Source organism: Marmota flaviventris, chromosome 16 (assembly GCF_047511675.1).
Source record: "Marmota flaviventris isolate mMarFla1 chromosome 16, mMarFla1.hap1, whole genome shotgun sequence".
NCBI lineage: Eukaryota > Metazoa > Chordata > Mammalia > Rodentia > Sciuridae > Marmota > Marmota flaviventris.
Genome location: NC_092513.1, coordinates 39,984,780 through 40,002,308, shown reverse-complemented (window position 1 = coordinate 40,002,308; position 17,529 = coordinate 39,984,780). Strand labels below are relative to the sequence as shown.

The following is a 17,529-nucleotide window of genomic DNA, read 5'->3' as shown; positions in this document are numbered from 1 at the left end:
AAATGGGCGTCTCACTAGGTTGCCCAGGCTGGTCTTGAACTCGTGATCTTCCTGCTTCAGGCTCCAAAGTCACTGGGATTACAGGAAGACACCACCACATCCAGCTTTAACCCAAGTCTAAAAAGATAAGTAGGAAATGCTAGAAAGAGTCAGTAAAGTATGAGTGTAGATATAAAATTGCCAAGCCTGCAAAGAGGGCTACCCAAGAATTAAATGCATTTATTAGGGCAGGATTAAGATCATTTTGTCACTTTTCCCTTAAGCAAACTTAGCACATTGCCTCCTTCCAGAGAAACTCTGCAATCAGATGGTGCAATCAGACACTGAGGATAGGGAAATGGCAGAAGACAAGACATATAGCATTGAGAGTGCCTGGTGCGAGATGTGCTGGAAGGACTGACTGGAAGACTGTGCTGGAAGGTCACTGGCTGGGAGGGAAGGCAAGCTAATCCCCAACAGGAATATCGAGGGTTCCAAGGTGTCTTGGTCAGATCAGGGAACTAGTACCACTGACGAAAACTCAAAAGAAGTGCAGTTACTGGGAGAGACCACATTCCAATTACGATGGAGAAGTAGACAGGACACCAGGGCACTGGCTGAGGGTAAGGGGAGTTGGTACACAGTGGCATTAAAGTTATCTGGAACTCAGTGGAAGGAATGGGTGGAGAGTGATCTAAGTGGTTATAAGCACAAGTGAAGAAAGTTTGGAAATTAGAGGGAGGAGTTTGTGTCTGTATGGATAAAGGAGTATACACCTGGTTTCTTTGTCAATCTCTTTTGTTCACTTAGTAGGTCTTAGAACCCTGTCAACTGGAAAAACCAGTCATCCTTCTCCATCTCCAACTAGTGAAGCAAATCACCCTAAGAATGTCCTCATTGTTTATTTTTATGGTCCATTTGTCCGGGATAATCTCTTCCAGGTCAAAACCATGTTTGGAGAAAGCATGTAATTTTTGCAGGGACATCTAACTTGAGTTATATGTGCATTGCCTCCTTAGCCTCTGCATTTAAATATTCAGTTACTACCCTTTTCATAAATGAAATCTTCCACTTATTCAATTGCTATTTTGATTCACTGCCTTCGTCTTTCTGTCAGAGAGTCCTTCTCTAATCCTCTGAGGTTCTAACCTGAAGAAACATTTCAACCCCTCCATCTTTCTCAACACCCTGTCCTCCAGGCACTGCTCCTTATTTACATTATGTATTGCACACACTCCTTTAGTCTATGATCAGTGGCTCTCCATCAGCCCAGATTACTATTGTTGACTTTGCAAGAGTGGTGCTCACTAAGGTCAGAGTGCCTCCAGGTAAAGCCCAGCTGGCCCTCTCCCTTTGGGGGGCGTTACCTGGGCAAGTTTGCTAATTCACTGGGCTGATCAATGTCCAAAGTCAACTGTGGAGGCTCAGAACCATAGTTGCATCAGAAATCTCAGAGATGGATTCTCAGTGACCAAGTTTACAAACACTGAAGTATCTTAGAACTCTAAGGTAGCAATATTCCATTAAAAAATCCAGCAGTCAGCCAGGCATAGTGGTGTAATCCCAGCAAACTGGGAATGTAAGGTGGGAGGATTGCAGGTTCAAATGCCACCTCAGCAATTTAGCAAGATTGGGAATGTAGCTCAGTGGTAGAGCACCTGTGGATTAAATCCCCAGCAATGGAAAAGAAAGAAAGGAAGGAAGGAAGGAAGGAAGAAAGGAAGGAAGAGAGGAGGGGAGGGAGGAAGGAAGGAAGAAAGAAAGAGAGGAGGGGAGGGAGGGGGAGGGAGGGAGGGAGGGAGGAGGAGGGAAATGGAGGAAGGGAAAGAGGAGGGTTGGAAGAAAAGTGTCAACACAGATCAGAATGACTAGGAGGTTCTCTTTGTGACATATCTCCACAGGAAGTCTTAGAAGCAATCTTTCTTATTCCAAGGAAAGTTCTGCTAATGAAACTAAATCTTCAATCCAAAAAGCCGATGTCACAACTTCCTTTTTATTTCCCTTCCACTGTCAACCAGAGATGACTGCCATTTTCTTTACACATGCTGGTAGAGTCCATTAGATTGCAGTTAAGCCTTGCTGACTTGGACACTATTTTTCTCTCTCTTGGGGTCCTTAAACTTGTTTGCAAAAAATTAAATATAGGCAATTACAAAGGAAATTAATTACCTAAAACTACGATTTAATTTTTTTTCAAATTGTGATATAGCAATGTTATGTATCTATATTAATTATAAAACTCAGCACCAGATCTATAATTTCAAAGCAGTGATGAGCATAAAGGATATTTCCAAATATGTCTCTCAACTAGATGTAATATGAAAATATCTATAATATGTCCAAAGTCAACTGGTAATAAATTCACAGGTACTGCTAATTATGACTCTTATTTTTTTTCTTCATTCATACTTTAAGGAAATGCTGGATTTTAATCAGATTTATAAAAATAAAGAGGCGGTGTTTTTTCCATCCAAATTGAATATTTTCTAATTTCTGCCCACAGACACCAACAATTTGTGGACCTCCAGGTGATTAAGGTGATTAAGCATGGCTCTCTCTCTTTTTTTTTTTTTTTTTTCATTTTTTTTCTTTTCTCATTGCATGATGATTTTGTAGTGTTTTTTTTTTTTCCCACATCTTAATTTCTAAGTTCTTGGGCAACTCATTTCATTTCATATATATAACCTACAGTTGTCAGATATGCTCTTCATCTTTTCAAGAATGTTCAATTTGCATTTGAAAAAGTATGAAATAATCACCAAAAAATGGAAACAATTGAAGTATCCATTGAGTGGGAATGGATGAGTAAATTGTGTATATCCATTCACTTGAATACTATTCACAAATTAAAAGTTACTAAAACATGGAATTACATGGATGAATGTTTAAAAGAATTATACTAACTGAAAGAAGCCAGATTCACAAGGGTGGGATAGTTGATTCCATTTATGTGGCATATGCAACAGAAAAAAATCAAAGGGACAGAATGCAAATCAGAGATTGCTAGGGGCTAAGTTGGGGAATCAAATTCACTACAAAAGGGAACTTATTAGAGGAAAATATTCTAACTCTTCGTTCTAGTTTCATAAGTCCATATATGAATTTTGTCAAAATTCATATAACTGTATTCCTTAAAAAGGAGAATTTTATTGTGTGCATATTATGATGCAATATATCTTTTAAAAGTATGAGAAAATATATGCAGGCCTTCACCTAATAGAAATTGTTCTTTTAATATCCATTGATAGAAAAAATGCATGTGAAGATAGAATCAAGATCCACAACCCCAGAAGGACAAGAGTGCCAGTAGATTTGACCCACAGGTTGTATCCTGTTATGGTTTAAATATTAGGTGTCCCCAAAAATCTCACATGTGAGACAATGCAAGAGCATTCCAAGGTGAAATGATTGGGTTATGAGAGCCTTAACTCTATTAGTGGTAGGGATTAACTGAGCGGTAACTGAAGGCTGGTAGGGTGTGGTTGGAGGAGGTAAAAATTGGGGCATGCTTTTGGGGTATATAGTGTGTAGCTCGTGAGTGGAGTTTGTCTCTGCTTGATGATTATCATGTGGGCTACTTCCCTCTGCCATACTTTCTTACGTTGAGTCCCAAGGAATGGAGCCGATTGTCTATGGACTGAGACCTCTGAAACCATGAGCCTCAAAGTACACTTTCCTTCCTCTAAAATTGTTCTTGTTGGGTCTTTTAGTCACAGTGGCAAAAAAGCTGACTAAAACAGTTCCTGCTGATTCAATAGACGTCTAAGTGGCCATTCAGCCTCTAGAATTTCCTCCTCCAGCCTCCCTCTTTCTTCTGGCTCGTCTTCCTATTCTTCATACTGGTCATTCTACCACTCAAGGATCTCAATAAACCCCTTAAAGACTTGTTATTGGAAGGGACTTTGCAGGTCATGTATTCCCAACTCTAACCATTGTGGATCCCTAAACCCAGTACACTTGATTCATGGTCAAGGAGCTCCTACAAGGGTACCCAAAGGGATTCCTCACCCCACAACAGAGTAATGGGAAATAGCCTGAAATTACCAGAAAGGTTCATGTTCTTTCTTATAGGAAAAACACTAGCTTCTCAGGAAAGTTACACAGGCTCCACAATCTGCTCCAAGCTCTTTCTGGCTCAGCCTGCGAGGACTGTAAAACCCACACAGAGGCATCGCTGTGCTCCTTGTTCTCTGGCCATGCCTGGTACACTTTTTCCACGTCTGTACCTTTGCTCCTCCTGATTTCATGTCTTGTTAGGAGAGGTTGCCTGTCCTATGAGCTCAACCCAGAGCAATTCCTTCTTTGAAGAGGCTCTAGAGCCCAATAAAGCCAACAACAGCAACAACAACTATCATGCACAGAACCCCTTAAGACCTCGGTGTGGTATGGACAGATTCTAATCCATTACATAGGGATGGTGCCTTCTGTTCTTGGAATTGCTAGGAGGGACTTTGGATGGCTGAATTCCCTGGGCTCATCACCTCCAAGTGAAACAATCTCTTCCATCTATGCAAAAGGGCTGTAGTGTGAGTGTGTGTGTGTGTGTGTGTGTGTGTAAGAGAGAGAGAGAGATAAGTGTCTAATTATTCTTATGTGTGTGGAAATCACAGTATCCAGAAGCCTCTCAAGCCAGAGTTCATCAGATCCCAGGCTTCAAAATTGATCATATTTTTAACCTGCTTGATCTTTTGTCTCCTTACCATTCCATTACCTCCTGCCTACTTTAAATCTGTCTCACCCTTTAAAACTGATGCTTTTGACAGATTCTATACTTAGTATCTGATCCTAGGTTTGGGGTTTTCCAGGTACTTGGGCCACTAATTTCCCCTTCCACTCAGATCAACTTGAGGATCTCAAATGCATCCCCACTTGTCTGGGAAAGGAGTTACACATACTATAACTCCTCTTCTGCTAGGCAGATTATATTTATCCTTGATAATCAAGCTTAAATCTCATCTCTTCACGTAAGATTTCCATGATATTGCCCACCTCATCTACTGCTTTCCATTTTAATGGGATAAATGTATTTTCTTAATGATTAAGTTACAAGCAACTCTAAGGTGTATGTCTCTCAATAACTCCCACCATAGTGGCTAACACATTGACTTATATCCAGAAGGTGCTCACTGGTTGCTTCTTTTTATTAGTTGAACTTAGCTTATCTCTTTATTAATCATACTTCCAAAGTCAAAAGATACTAGAAGTGCCCAAAAGCTAACTCTGGAATCTTGGACTCTGACTTATGGCCACAGAATCAGTACAGCTTATTTTAAGGAAGCAGTGGATATGGAGATAAGATCAGTCAAATCTTCTTTCATTCTAGTTGGTGTTTTTATCCAAACCCCAGTGCAGACTTCTTGTAAATAGTACTAAGCTACAAAGCATCCCAAGGATGTGATTGGAAAGTTGTCTGTTCACTGCCATTTCTTTTTTTTTGAGAGAGAGAATTTTATTTTTTATTATATTTATTTTTTAGTTTTCAGCAGACACAACATCTTTGTTTTTCGTATGTGGTGCTGAGGATCGAACCCGGGCCACACGCATGCCAGGCGAGCGTGCTACCGCTTGAGCCACATCCCCAGCCCCATGTTCACTGCCATTTCTCCATCATGGTGGTTCAGACTTATCCTTCACAGATCACAGCCAGATTGGCCCATCTAAGTGCCACACCCCCTCAAGCCTGCCCTGCCACACTAGCTGCTTGAGAGACACAGGGCCCGACAAAAAGAAGCCCAAGGAAAGTGGGCCAACTAGACAGAATAGTCTTGAACTTCCTTTTCTGTCTGCATATCTCCCCCTCAGTGTAGGTGGGTGAGCTTTGAGGGACTCTAGAATCCAAAACTCCAACTGCATCTAATGCCTATTTGTGGATAAAGTCCTTAAAATACATAAGATCACCAAGACAGTTGAAAATGTAGACTAAAGCATGGGTGACTTGATTGGGTATCATCTGAGCTAATAAGACAAATTAGGGTGTCCCGGATAGAGACAGGGTAAGTTCTCAAACTAGCAGTGGGGCTAAGATCACTGCTCTTGATAATATGGCCCCTGAATATGAGATCTGGCAGCATGCAAGATATCAGTTGTGGAAGATTCTCATCCCAGGGAGTTCTCAATTGCTGTTCAACTAGGATGACTTCTAAAATTGAACCACTGGAGTGAAACCATAATTACCAAAAAATAAAAAGAGGTCTAACTTACTAATTACTAAATAATATTTGCTGTAACTTGCATAGGTAGGCAAACAAGGAAGGCAGGGGACATAAAGGAAAAGATGTTTTCAGTGTTTATGTAACTCTCCGTGGAAGAAAGGCACGTGAGATTAGGCATACACAGCCTTCCCAGCCTGGGAAACGTGTTCTCTGCAGCAAGGTAAGGAAATTTCTCTGGCTCTCCCACAGCCTGGAGGAAATCTTTTCACAAAATCAGCCAGGTCCTTTTCCTCCAATTCCTCGCTTCCCTAGCAACCATCTAACCATTAATTAAATTGGCATTATGGTTTTTAAATGAGTCTTTTATGATTTGCTTATCATTAATCAAACCCTTAGGACTTATCCACCTCAAGGGGAGCTGACAAAATTGAATTCTTTAACCTACAAAAATCCAGGGCCCCCACACTGTCACTGCCCTCCCCCCCTCTCCCCACACCTGGGGAGGCCCAGTCCAAGTACTTGACCAGCCATGTGGCTAATCAGCTTATTCACAGTCATGTTAGAGAACACTCGGTGTGGACAGACCCCTGACTTGCCGTTTGACATGCACCCTCAGAAACCACGTTAAGGAGAAATGGTTTATCTGTGATATGAAAAATGATAATATAAATATAAATATTATAATATAAATAAATATAAATATAATAATATATTATATAATAAATGAGGCTGTACATTAAGAGGGAGAAGAATCTTAAACCAAGAGAGGCCCGAGTTGCTCATTAACCACCACATATTCTGAAGGAGGAGGAAGAATGTTGTTAACAAATCAGTCTTCTTCACCTCTATTAAACATCTAGATGGTAGCCACAAGGCCAAAATGTGAAGAAACACAGTACATGGGGAGGAGAAGACTTAAACTTGTAGCTTCAATGTTGCTCTAATTCTCCTCTGGTTTCCCAGCCCCGGATCCTGGTTACCTATAGTGTCGCCACAGCTCACACAGCATCTACAGCAACCACTTAAAACTCCAGGAATGTGGTGACCCTTGACCTCAACTCATCTGTCTCAACAGATCCCACGTCACCATCCTCTGAGAAGAGCTTTCAGAAATTCAAATAAACACGGAAAAGGCAGATTCTCTTCTCTTTTGGGGAACTGTGTTTATCCACATGACCCTCTCTCATCCACAGACTGCCTCTCAGGCAAGAAGCAGTGGACTTCTCTTGTATGTGTCATTGCTATTTATTTCACACAAGCAGCCCTTTGACAAAGAATGCTCTTCTTCTCTCCTTTTCAATTTTCCTTCCTGCCTCAGCCTTGTTCTCTCACCTAAAGCATGCATGCTTCCTCTCTAGAAACTGTCTGGCTCTGACTGCAGCCTACCTGTATTTGTCTTCAATCCTCTGCACAAATTTTCTCTTCTTTTGATATTAAAATAATCTCTATCTCTATATGTTTTATCAATGATTTTCCAATCAGACTCGGGATCCTCCTGTACTCTGAATTGCCTCACTTGCTCTCCACCTCTTTGTCTGGTTCAAATTCAAATTTTATTAATGATTTCCAGATCAATGCAGTGGAGAAGGCAAGCAAGTTGAAGTGTCCTAGGGCATGTGGCTTGGAGGGTGCTCTAACTCAGTGACTGACAGAATCAACTATTAAATAATGTCAATAGGATGAGGTGGTAAGTTGAAACTAACTGGATGAGATAAATCCAAGATAAACTTGAGCTTCCACATTTAGGTTAAACTGGAAAAATGAGCAAAGCACAGGACAATGGAAACTCTATGGTTATTTTAGATCTTTGTCGCCCGTAGGGTCACAATGGGTAGTGTTATAATGAAGAGGTGAGTCATAGCAACTACAATTGAAATGCCCTAAGGGTGCACATTTTGCCATAGTCCTGTGAGTTGATCTGATTTTTTTTGGATGATGTATCCAGTTTAGTGCATCACATTTGAAGAGGAACATTGACTAATTGGAAAATGCCGAAGGACAAAGTTCTGGTGAAGATTCCAGGCATCAAAAGAGAAAGCATTCAAATAAATAGGGATATCTATTTGGCAAAAAGAAAATAAGCTGTCATTCACTACTTAACTTGCTACTGAAAGATCCCAAATCACAAACACTAATTTTCAAGAGGCTGGGCAGGCACATAGACAAGGAAAACAGGACATGCATTAAAAGAACCTCAAGTATGACAGTGCCACTGGAAATATCACCTGGCCTCTGACATGAAGGAAGGCATGTGAATGAGATGCTGCTGGTTGTTGTCCTGGCCAACAAAGATGGCCAACTGCTGCCATCTTTTCTGATTTCTTAAGACGAGATAAAAATCCAGATTTTTATGCAACATGTCTCAATTTCAACTTTAGCAACTTATTTCAAACCGTTTCAAGAAACACTGGTGTCTCTGGGCCGGTGGCAGCCCAGCATTGCCAGTTCACAAGGTCTATAGGAGGCAATTCTTAGTTTCTACAGGGTGTAGTACTAAAACGTATGGGTGGAAGATTTCTGGATTGTGAAAGAACTTTTGAAGATTTAGGATTTGCAGTCAGGGAACAGACTCTATCTAGGTTCTGAGCAACAGGAAATAATCAAGAGGATAATGGATGACAACATATGATATTAAAGGATTTTCTCCTTAGGCCTAGATGCTGAACCAAATCATGTTACAATTGTGATTTTGCAGCAGAATCATGGTTTCCAGTGTATAAAACGCTTTTGTATCATCATATAAAAGTTACTAGATCAGTCCTTTGAAGTAGAAAAGTAGGTGTTTCTATTTTACAAATGAGTAAACTGAATGTCTAAGATACTAAGTAACTCACTGAAGTGTCCAGGAAACTGAGTAGCAGAACTAGAGTCTGATGACTCATGGCCTCTAACTCCAAATTCAAAACTCTTTCCACTGCTACTTCATCTTCAGACTCTGAGGCTACAGGATTCCAGCCCTAGTTAATGTTCTCCACTGGATTTGCTCATTATTCCTTTGCTACAGTTAACCCACTCTCCTGGAGTCTCCTACACCCATCCATATTCCTTGAATACCTCCTGTCCCTTCCCCCACACCCTGAAAGCTCTTATCTTTCATAATTTCTTATTAAACTTCCAACCAGACTCTGTCAGCTGTGGGAATGTTCCCCCAATTCTAGTGCTCCAAACTGGACTCATCCTTGAGATGCATTTACCCAAAATGTTTGTCTTCTATCTCTGATATATTTGTCTTTATAAGGACAAAGACCTGTCTTAATTTATGCATGAACAAAGGCACACAGACATGCACATACATACTAGAGTTGGTACTTATCAATAAATCATCAAATTATTATAATTCCTAGACTTGTAGGTCATCCAGGAGGAAGAGTGTTGTCAACTCTAGTTTCTATTTCTAACAATCATCTCTACCTCCTTCCAGATATTTTAACTTTGACAGAAGCCAGCTGGGTAGCCTTATTCTTGCATGTTCAGTGAGGAGACACAGTAAAGATTTGGTTCTCTGTATTTCAGGCTCATCAATGCCAAATTGAAATATGCTATTATTCCCTGGGTTGAGGTGAACCTTATCTGGGAAGAATACATCCTCACATATACACTCAATGTAGAGAAATCACTAAGCAGGGCCTCTGAGTGACTAAATGACTGTTTGGTTAAAACATGCTTTTGAGAATGAAGCACTGCTGAGGGTTTTTCTTGTTGGCTCATGGACATATATATAGTGCCATGATGTTTTCCAATGTACTATTATTCAAGCCAGTGCAACCTAATATCATTCAACACATACACACCAAAAAAAAAAAAAAAGAAAAGAAAAATCACAAATTACATCTGTCATCTAAAATGAAAGACAAAAATGAATAGCAAATGGGAAACATGAACAGAAATAAAGCAGGGTGGAAGATCCCAAGAATGCTGCTTCCATTAGTCAAGCAGGGAGAGGCTAATTTTGCTCTGTTTAGGTTGGGTTTTAGTGATCCAACTAGTCAAATGACCAGTTAAGAATATTCCACAGAGCTAATGTTCCGATGCTCTAATCTCTGTAGACAAGGTTCATATTTGTGTGGGTTACTTATTCTCCCTTTGTTGACTAAGTCAATAATCAGAATCAGCAGGTTTAGAGTCAGATTGGCAGGGATCAGCAGCCTGGATTGGAAAAAGAGGGTATAAAAGCCCCAAACCAAGAGTAGCCATCACAGAAGTCCACTGGGTCCTGACAGGATGGCTTCTCACCATCTACTCCTCCTCTGCCTCGCTGGACTGGTATTTGTGTCCGAAGCTGACCCCGTGGTGAGTGTTAATTCTGTCAAGTCCCTTTTGGACATTGCAGATGTACATTAGATTAAATAGAAGTGACTTCTTCCAGCTTTAACAACCAGCTTGTGTTACTAGGGCAAGGGTACTCAGCACCTACATTTAATATCATTGATTTGAACTTCAAAAACAGCTTAGGGCTTTTTTCTCTGTTGTGTTCTTTACTCTGTTGCTTTAGTGCGTTAAGTCTCAGTGCCTAGCACACCAGTGTCCTCAGACACATGATAGAAATAAAGATATCATCTTAATGAAGCTGATAATATTGAATTTTCCTGAAAGCATCCCTTTATAAATATAGTTAGGGCACAAACTACAGAGATTATACTCTGGCCCTTTGGCTAATCTGAATGTGTTTATGGATTGATTAATGTTTGTTTGGTGAACAATATTCCAGTCAGATATCTGACTCTTAAATCCTCTGGAAGAATTAACTAATACTACCAAAGGGGCCAGGAAGTACTCTGACATTATTTGACAACAGATAGTAAGAGGGAATTACTATAGCAACCACTTATTAAAACGACCTCAGGAAAAACTATTCAGTCCTATGACACATTGCATCTTTTCAGTATTTCACTCAAATGGAGAGGCTGAACAAAGCAACCGTTCTCAGAGGGCCCATTTTATCCTTGAAAATTCATTATGCACGTCCCTGGTCGATAGCAGTGTGTCTGGAGGCAGAAACCAATCTTGCTTTGGAAACAATTATGCCTGTAATATACTGAGTGGGAAAGCTCATTAATTGTCAACACTTATGTTACTGGTAATTGGATCAGCATGTATTTCCGGCTTTGTTGTGGATTTCCAACACCATAAAGAATAAGTCCTTTCATTCTGGTTAATTTTGTTGACTTCTCACATGTCTCTCAGGGCACTGGTAAAACCAACTGTCCTCTGATGGTCAAAGTCCTAGATGCAGTGCGAGGGAGTCCTGCTGTGGAGGTGTCTGTGAAAGTGTTCAAAAAGGCGGCTGATGGCACCTGGGAGCCATTTGCCTCTGGGTAAGCTTCCAGAGAACCCTGCCATGGGATTTGGTTCTATCCTTCCATTCACCCTTTCCACTTTTTCCATCACCAGCTAAAGAACCTACAAGTACCCAGTGGCTTGGAGGCGGAGGCAGGAGGATCGTGAGTTCAAACCAGCCTTGGCAACTTAGCAAGGCCTAAGCAATTGAGCAAGAGCCTGTCTCAAAATAAAACATTAAAAAGGGTTGGGGATGTGGCTCAATGGTTAAACGTTCCTGGGTTCAATCCCTGGTACCCACCCCCCACACACACAAAAAAAAAAACTCCTATGAATAGATTGAAAATGTAGACAAATATGGCCTGAGAAGGATGTCCTCTTGCTTTGCTTAGCTGGAAGTGACCAGGGCATCATTTAGGGCTGATGAGAAGAAAAAGAAAAAGATGGAGTGTCTAACTGCTCTACTCTAACAGGAGTCAAACTTTTCAGGTCGCAGACTACTTGAAGAAAGTGAGAAAACTATAGACGCCATTCCCAGAAAAATGCACAATAAACACACTATACAGAAATATATATAGAATTTCAGGATTTTCACAGATTCCTAAGGTGAATCTAAAGTTCCCTAAGGTGACATCCATGCCGGAAAAATTCTTAAAATTTTAAGCATGATGGACAATGTGTGTTAATTTATTAATAAAAAGAAAGGAATTGAGAAAGAGCATTGAGGGGACACCTAGGAGGAGTTTATATAGAATCCAGGGCTTTTGTACCTACTATGTACAAAACTGGCTATTGTCAAGCTTAATTAAAAAAAAAAAAAAAAACATCTAGGAGAAGGACATGTAAGGCAAATTCTAGCCACAGACTAATCTCTCCATCACCCATCAGTGTGGAAAAATGACTTCTCACCTTTTATTAACCACTTTACCATTTTCATAGAGCTTTTCTACCTCCACTAGCAAGAATTTCAAACAAAATCCATATTAGTAAACCTAAACAAACTAACCAAAGGAAGCATTACTAAGAAACCCTCATCATCAAGCAGAAAAGAAGCTCTGAAGTATTTCATCTCCTGGAGAAGAATTTCTGTTGGGTTTTAATTGAATCCCAAGAACTACTTTATGAATCTTCTTCACCCATCATTAGGAAGATCATTTCCCTCATGCAGTTTTAATTGAGATTTTATTTTTTAACTCACTCATGTTTATGTAAAATGCCAAGCCCAACATGGGAGATATTCTACGTGGGAGATAGACTGGACACCAAAAGTATTCAGATGTTCCTATACCAAGACACACATGCACAACACATAAAAAAGGAACTGAAAAGAAAAAACAGGGGCAGTCATGATCAAAATCACTAAAGACAACTTCCATTTTTATCCGTCTTGGGTTTGTAGTCTAATTGGGAGCCATTTCTAACATTTCAACAATTGAGCGGGTACCTAAATAGAAATAGAATTTCCCTAGTATTTTGTTTTGGCAAAGAAATACCAAAGAGATCAATCATATAAAAGGAACAAGAGTCAATATAGGCTCTGCTTTGTATTTTAGATTTCCCACAGTGTGAACAAATAGTACTCTCTGAAAGACAGCCACATGCCAGTGGGGACAAAAGTGATATCCTGTGGTCCTGGGGAACAGGAGAGTTCCTTATGGCCACTTAGAGCACCTTATGGCCACTTCCAGGGTGTGTCCTGAATTTTCATCCAATCACCAACCGTGAATCCCAAGATTTTATTATTGTTATTGTTGTTGTTGCTCTGAGGATAGAATCAGAGCCTCACACATGGTAGGCAAGTGCTCTACCACTGAACTACTTCCCCAGACCTAAGACTTTTTAAATTAACATTATACCTGTATTTTGTTCTTATAAGAACAAAAATCTACAATGAGATATTTGGAAAGTTTCAAAAAATTTCTTGCCACTTGATTTCAGAGAGTTACTAGTTTGGTTGAAGGGGAAAAAAAAAAAAAAAATATATATATATATATATATATATATATATATATATATAATATCACACATACATATGTGTATATATCACACACAAATACATACATACACACACATATGTGTGTGTGGTACCACTTTGCTGGGCCATTTACTCCCTTCATGCCTAACTTAACCTAGACTTATGTACCTTATAGGAAGACCGGTGAAAACGGAGAGCTACATGGGCTCACAACAGACGAAAAGTTTGTAGAAGGGCTCTACAGGGTGGAATTAGACACCAAATCCTACTGGAAGGCACTTGGCATTTCTCCGTTCCATGAATATGCAGAGGTGAGTACACAGACCCTGGAGTTGTTTGGGATTTTTTTTTTAAGCTCCAGGATATGCACAGTTTGCACTTATCATACCATGGAAGTAAGTATACTTTCCTTAAGTGTCATAAGGAAAGTTCTGAATGACCACAGGTTCCCTTTCCCATGTTACCATCAGAAATCCACACTCTGAGAAGCCAACCCTGTTCTGAGTTTGGTGAAAACTCATTTGGCAACATAAACTTCTGTAACACTATGATGGTCTATTCATCCCATCTCATGTGAGTATTTGTTTATTTGCTGAAGAATTATTAATGTTTCATTATGAGGCAGCCCTCCCGTCCTCACTTAAGGTGTTAGGTAAACAGAAGAAAGGATGCACCATTTTATTTCTCTTAAAAGCTGGGAAATGCTGTATTCAAAACACATCTGGCTCCCCAGAGGTTTGAATAAGCCATTCTTGGCAATGCATAGAAAGACAATAAATTCAAACTAATAATGGCAACACAATAGATAAAATCACTAAGTGTACATCACGTGTCAGGCGCCATGGTAAGTGTTTTCCACTAACCTAGCTCAACCTCATGACCAACCCACTAAGGTCAGTCCAATTATCCTCACATCACAGATAAAAGCGAAGCATGGGAGGTTACATGACTCATCAAAAGTCACATGGCTAGTAAGTGAAGGAGCAGGCCTGTTTACCAGCAGGGGCCAGGCTGGGTTTGGCCTCACTTCTGATGTCCTCACACTGCCTTAGGAACCCTTTTTCTTGTGAGAAGCCAAGTTAAAAAAAAAGAAGAAGAAGAAGAAAAAGCAGCCATATTTGTAAACTTTGGTTCATTCTCTTCTTTTCCTTATGAGGTAAGGATCCACCAGCAGTTATACATGGGCCCAGTCTCCCTGCCACCTCCTTGACTGAACTCCATAAGTCATTTAAAACAGATGGCTGTCATGGAAATAGAATCCAGATTTGTTGGTCAGAGTTAAAGATCAAGTAATTCCATCGAAAATAGCTCAGCATGAAAGGCAACCATTCTCTCTGGCTTAGTCATGGTTGAGAATTTCAATTAGCACAGAACAGTTCTTTTAGCACAGTGTTACCAAGGAAACTGTAGGTGACTGTTTGACTTCTGGGGCCCACAAGTCACCAAGGGAGTCCCCTCTACCAGGAAGTATGTCTCTGGCTACTCCTCAGCCAGGCAGCAAGACAAGACTTTTGAACAGAGGAGTGCAGGGATCAGCTTGGGCACAGCACAGAAGGCTCTCAGCCCTACCCTTCAGCACTGGATTAGCCTCCCTGGGCCCCTTCCACCCTGGGTCACAGCCTGAGGTTGTGAAAAGGTTTACCACTATACAGCCCACGAAGGGGCTGCTCCTATTCAATAGATATCAGCTACTATTCACTCTTTAATGATCATTCAACAAATATTTGAAAAATAAAATCCTGTATGTGTTGAGCACTCAAAGATACCAGAGATTTAGAAATGAAAACACACCCCCTGCTCTTGGAATGGAAGGGAAGTGGATGATATTAGACATAGTAGGAAGAGTCATAAGCCTAGTTTGGAGCCTGAAAGAAAAAGGGGAGCAAGAGGGAAAGAGAGTAGTGAAGCATGTGTCCCTCACACCTCACTCCAGGGACAGTGCACAGTGGCTTCAGCCATGAGCTCCATTCCTGCAGATAAGCACCTCCCAGAGACTCACCGCCCTTCAGAGCTGGTCTTCTCCTCCTGGCCAGTGACCCAGGTAGCCATATTAGACTTACCGAGGAGAATTAGAAAATTTCCTATGGAACTAATATGCCTCTTCACTTCATGGATTTTTGATTACAAGACTATGCCTTTTACAATTTTAAGGGAGACAGAGCCAGAGGCTATTGTCACCAAAAAAGTTAGGAAATTTTTCCTAGTTGCTTCCAGGGTGAACCTGAAGGAGTCCCTCTCTTCTTCAGAAGAAGATTCTTAGGAGAGTCTCACCTCCCTTTGCCTGAATGTTCTTTTTATGTTTGGTATGGTTCACTCAGATATTTTTTTCCTCCTGTCCCAAGTCTTCCAGTCTTCTTTGATTGGAACAAAAAGTCTATTAAACACTCAACCCAGGGCCTGCATACAAAAATAAGTAAAACTAAATACCCCATTACTGCCCTCCAGATTTCTCCTCAATCAAATCAACCCCCACTTCCCTCCCTCCTGTCGCCTAGGCCACCCAGCCCCTGAGTCTCAGATACTCCAGTGACTTTGAGAAGTGTGACTAATGAATTACAACAGCACTTTGATCTAGTTGGCCCAGTCAGAAAGCTCAAAAGCATTCATACACATTTCAGAATTCCAATAGGCTTTTCCACAATCTCTTTGTATTATAAGTAGAATTCTATAATTCTATAATTCTATTATAAGTAGAATTCTTTTAGTTCATATTCCATTCCTTGGTATATACATATACTTGTTCCTTTTCCCTGGGCGGGGGAGAATCTAAATTTCTAAGCTAAATACAAAGAAAATCTCTGGGCTTGGAGACATGAGACTTGCCTTCCTGATGGGGCTCTGTCATTTTATGAACTTGGGTAAACTAATTCAGAAGTCTGGTTTGCTTATCTGTAAAACAGGAAAAACAGTTCCTCCCGATCCAAATTTCTAGTTCTCAAAGTAGGACTTTGGTCAACCTTCTTAGCCGGTCTCCAGTCTCTGGATGCCGGTGTTCACCTTCTCCTCACCTTTTTTCTGAAGCCAAGAAAATGGATGTTAGGCTGTGACTCCACTCAGTCAGGCGAGGGCCATCCAGACTATGGGGTGAATTGCAAAACAAGAGACTCATCATGCAGGCAGTAGAAAACTTACTTTCTTCTGATTTGTTATACATGACAGCAGAATGCCTTTCAATTCATAGCACACATATGGAGCACAATTTTTCACTTCTCTGGTTGTACGCAAAGTAGAGTCACACCATTCGTGTCTTCATAAGTGTACCTTGGGTAATGATGTCCATCTCATTTCACGGTCTTTTCTACCCCCATGTTCCCTCCCTTCCCCTCCCTTTTGCCCTATTTCAAGTTCCTCCATTCCTTTCATGCTTCCCCTCCTATCCCCATTATGGATCAGCATCCACTTACCAGAGAGAACATTCGGCCTTTGGTTTTTTGGGATTGGCTTACTTCACTTAGCATGATATTCTCCAACTCCATCCATTTACCTGCAAATGCCATGATTTTATTCTCTTCTAATGCTGAGTAACATTCCATTGTGTATATATACCACAGTTTCTTTATCCATTCACCTATTGAAGGGCATTTCTGAGAACTGCACAAGACTCCAGAGGCTTAATCTGCCAGGGTATTTGAATTTTTGCTTTTTGTTCTAATTGTTCCCCAAAAATGAGATAATAAAATAAAAATAATTAATTTTGCACTGGATTTCCAGTGATCTCTCTGACTGTGCCTCACACTTCTGGGCTCTGTTACAAACAGCTCTGTCTGTCCTCTCCCCTAGGTGGTGTTCACAGCGAACGACTCTGGCCACCGCCACTACACCATCGCCGCTCTGCTCAGCCCCTACTCTTACTCCACCACTGCAGTAGTCAGCAACCCCAAAGCATGAGGAGCTTACGGAGTGACAGGATCCCACACAACTGACAGTATTCCCTTTGTACAAAAGCAGTGTTCCTACTCTATAAGCTATGTTAGAAACTCGGGAAGAGACAATAAAACATTCCCATGAAAGCACCTCCCATTTCGTGAGAACTGATTTTTTTTTTTTTATCCACTTGTTGTTCCTTTCTCCTGTTGGAAAAAAAATTCAAATTTTACACAAAAGCAAAAAAAAAAAAAAATTGCTGGCAATTTTCTAGCCAGAACT

At 40.6% G+C, this 17,529-nt stretch overlaps 1 protein-coding gene across 1 annotated transcript; it reads left to right on the top strand.

Annotated features, from left to right (window-relative positions):
- The first annotated feature begins 10,331 nt into the window (after positions 1-10,331).
- Positions 10,332-17,305, top strand: Ttr (transthyretin). Its single transcript, XM_027935750.2, has 4 exons — positions 10,332-10,421; positions 11,316-11,446; positions 13,559-13,694; positions 17,164-17,305. Exons 1-4 carry the CDS (start codon positions 10,353-10,355, stop codon positions 17,269-17,271), a joined length of 444 nt encoding a protein of 147 aa, XP_027791551.1. The 5' UTR covers positions 10,332-10,352; the 3' UTR covers positions 17,272-17,305.
- The last annotated feature ends 224 nt before the right edge of the window (positions 17,306-17,529 follow it).

Excerpts from the sequence above, each read along its gene's own strand:
- Ttr (XM_027935750.2), top strand. The coding sequence starts at position 10,353 with ATGGCTTCTCACCATCTACTCCTCCTCTGCCTCGCTGGACTGGTATTT. Across the intron at positions 10,422-11,315 it reads TGTCCGAAGCTGACCCCGTG|GGCACTGGTAAAACCAACTG; the intron begins GTGAGTGTTAAT and ends CATGTCTCTCAG. Across the intron at positions 11,447-13,558 it reads TGGGAGCCATTTGCCTCTGG|GAAGACCGGTGAAAACGGAG; the intron begins GTAAGCTTCCAG and ends TGTACCTTATAG.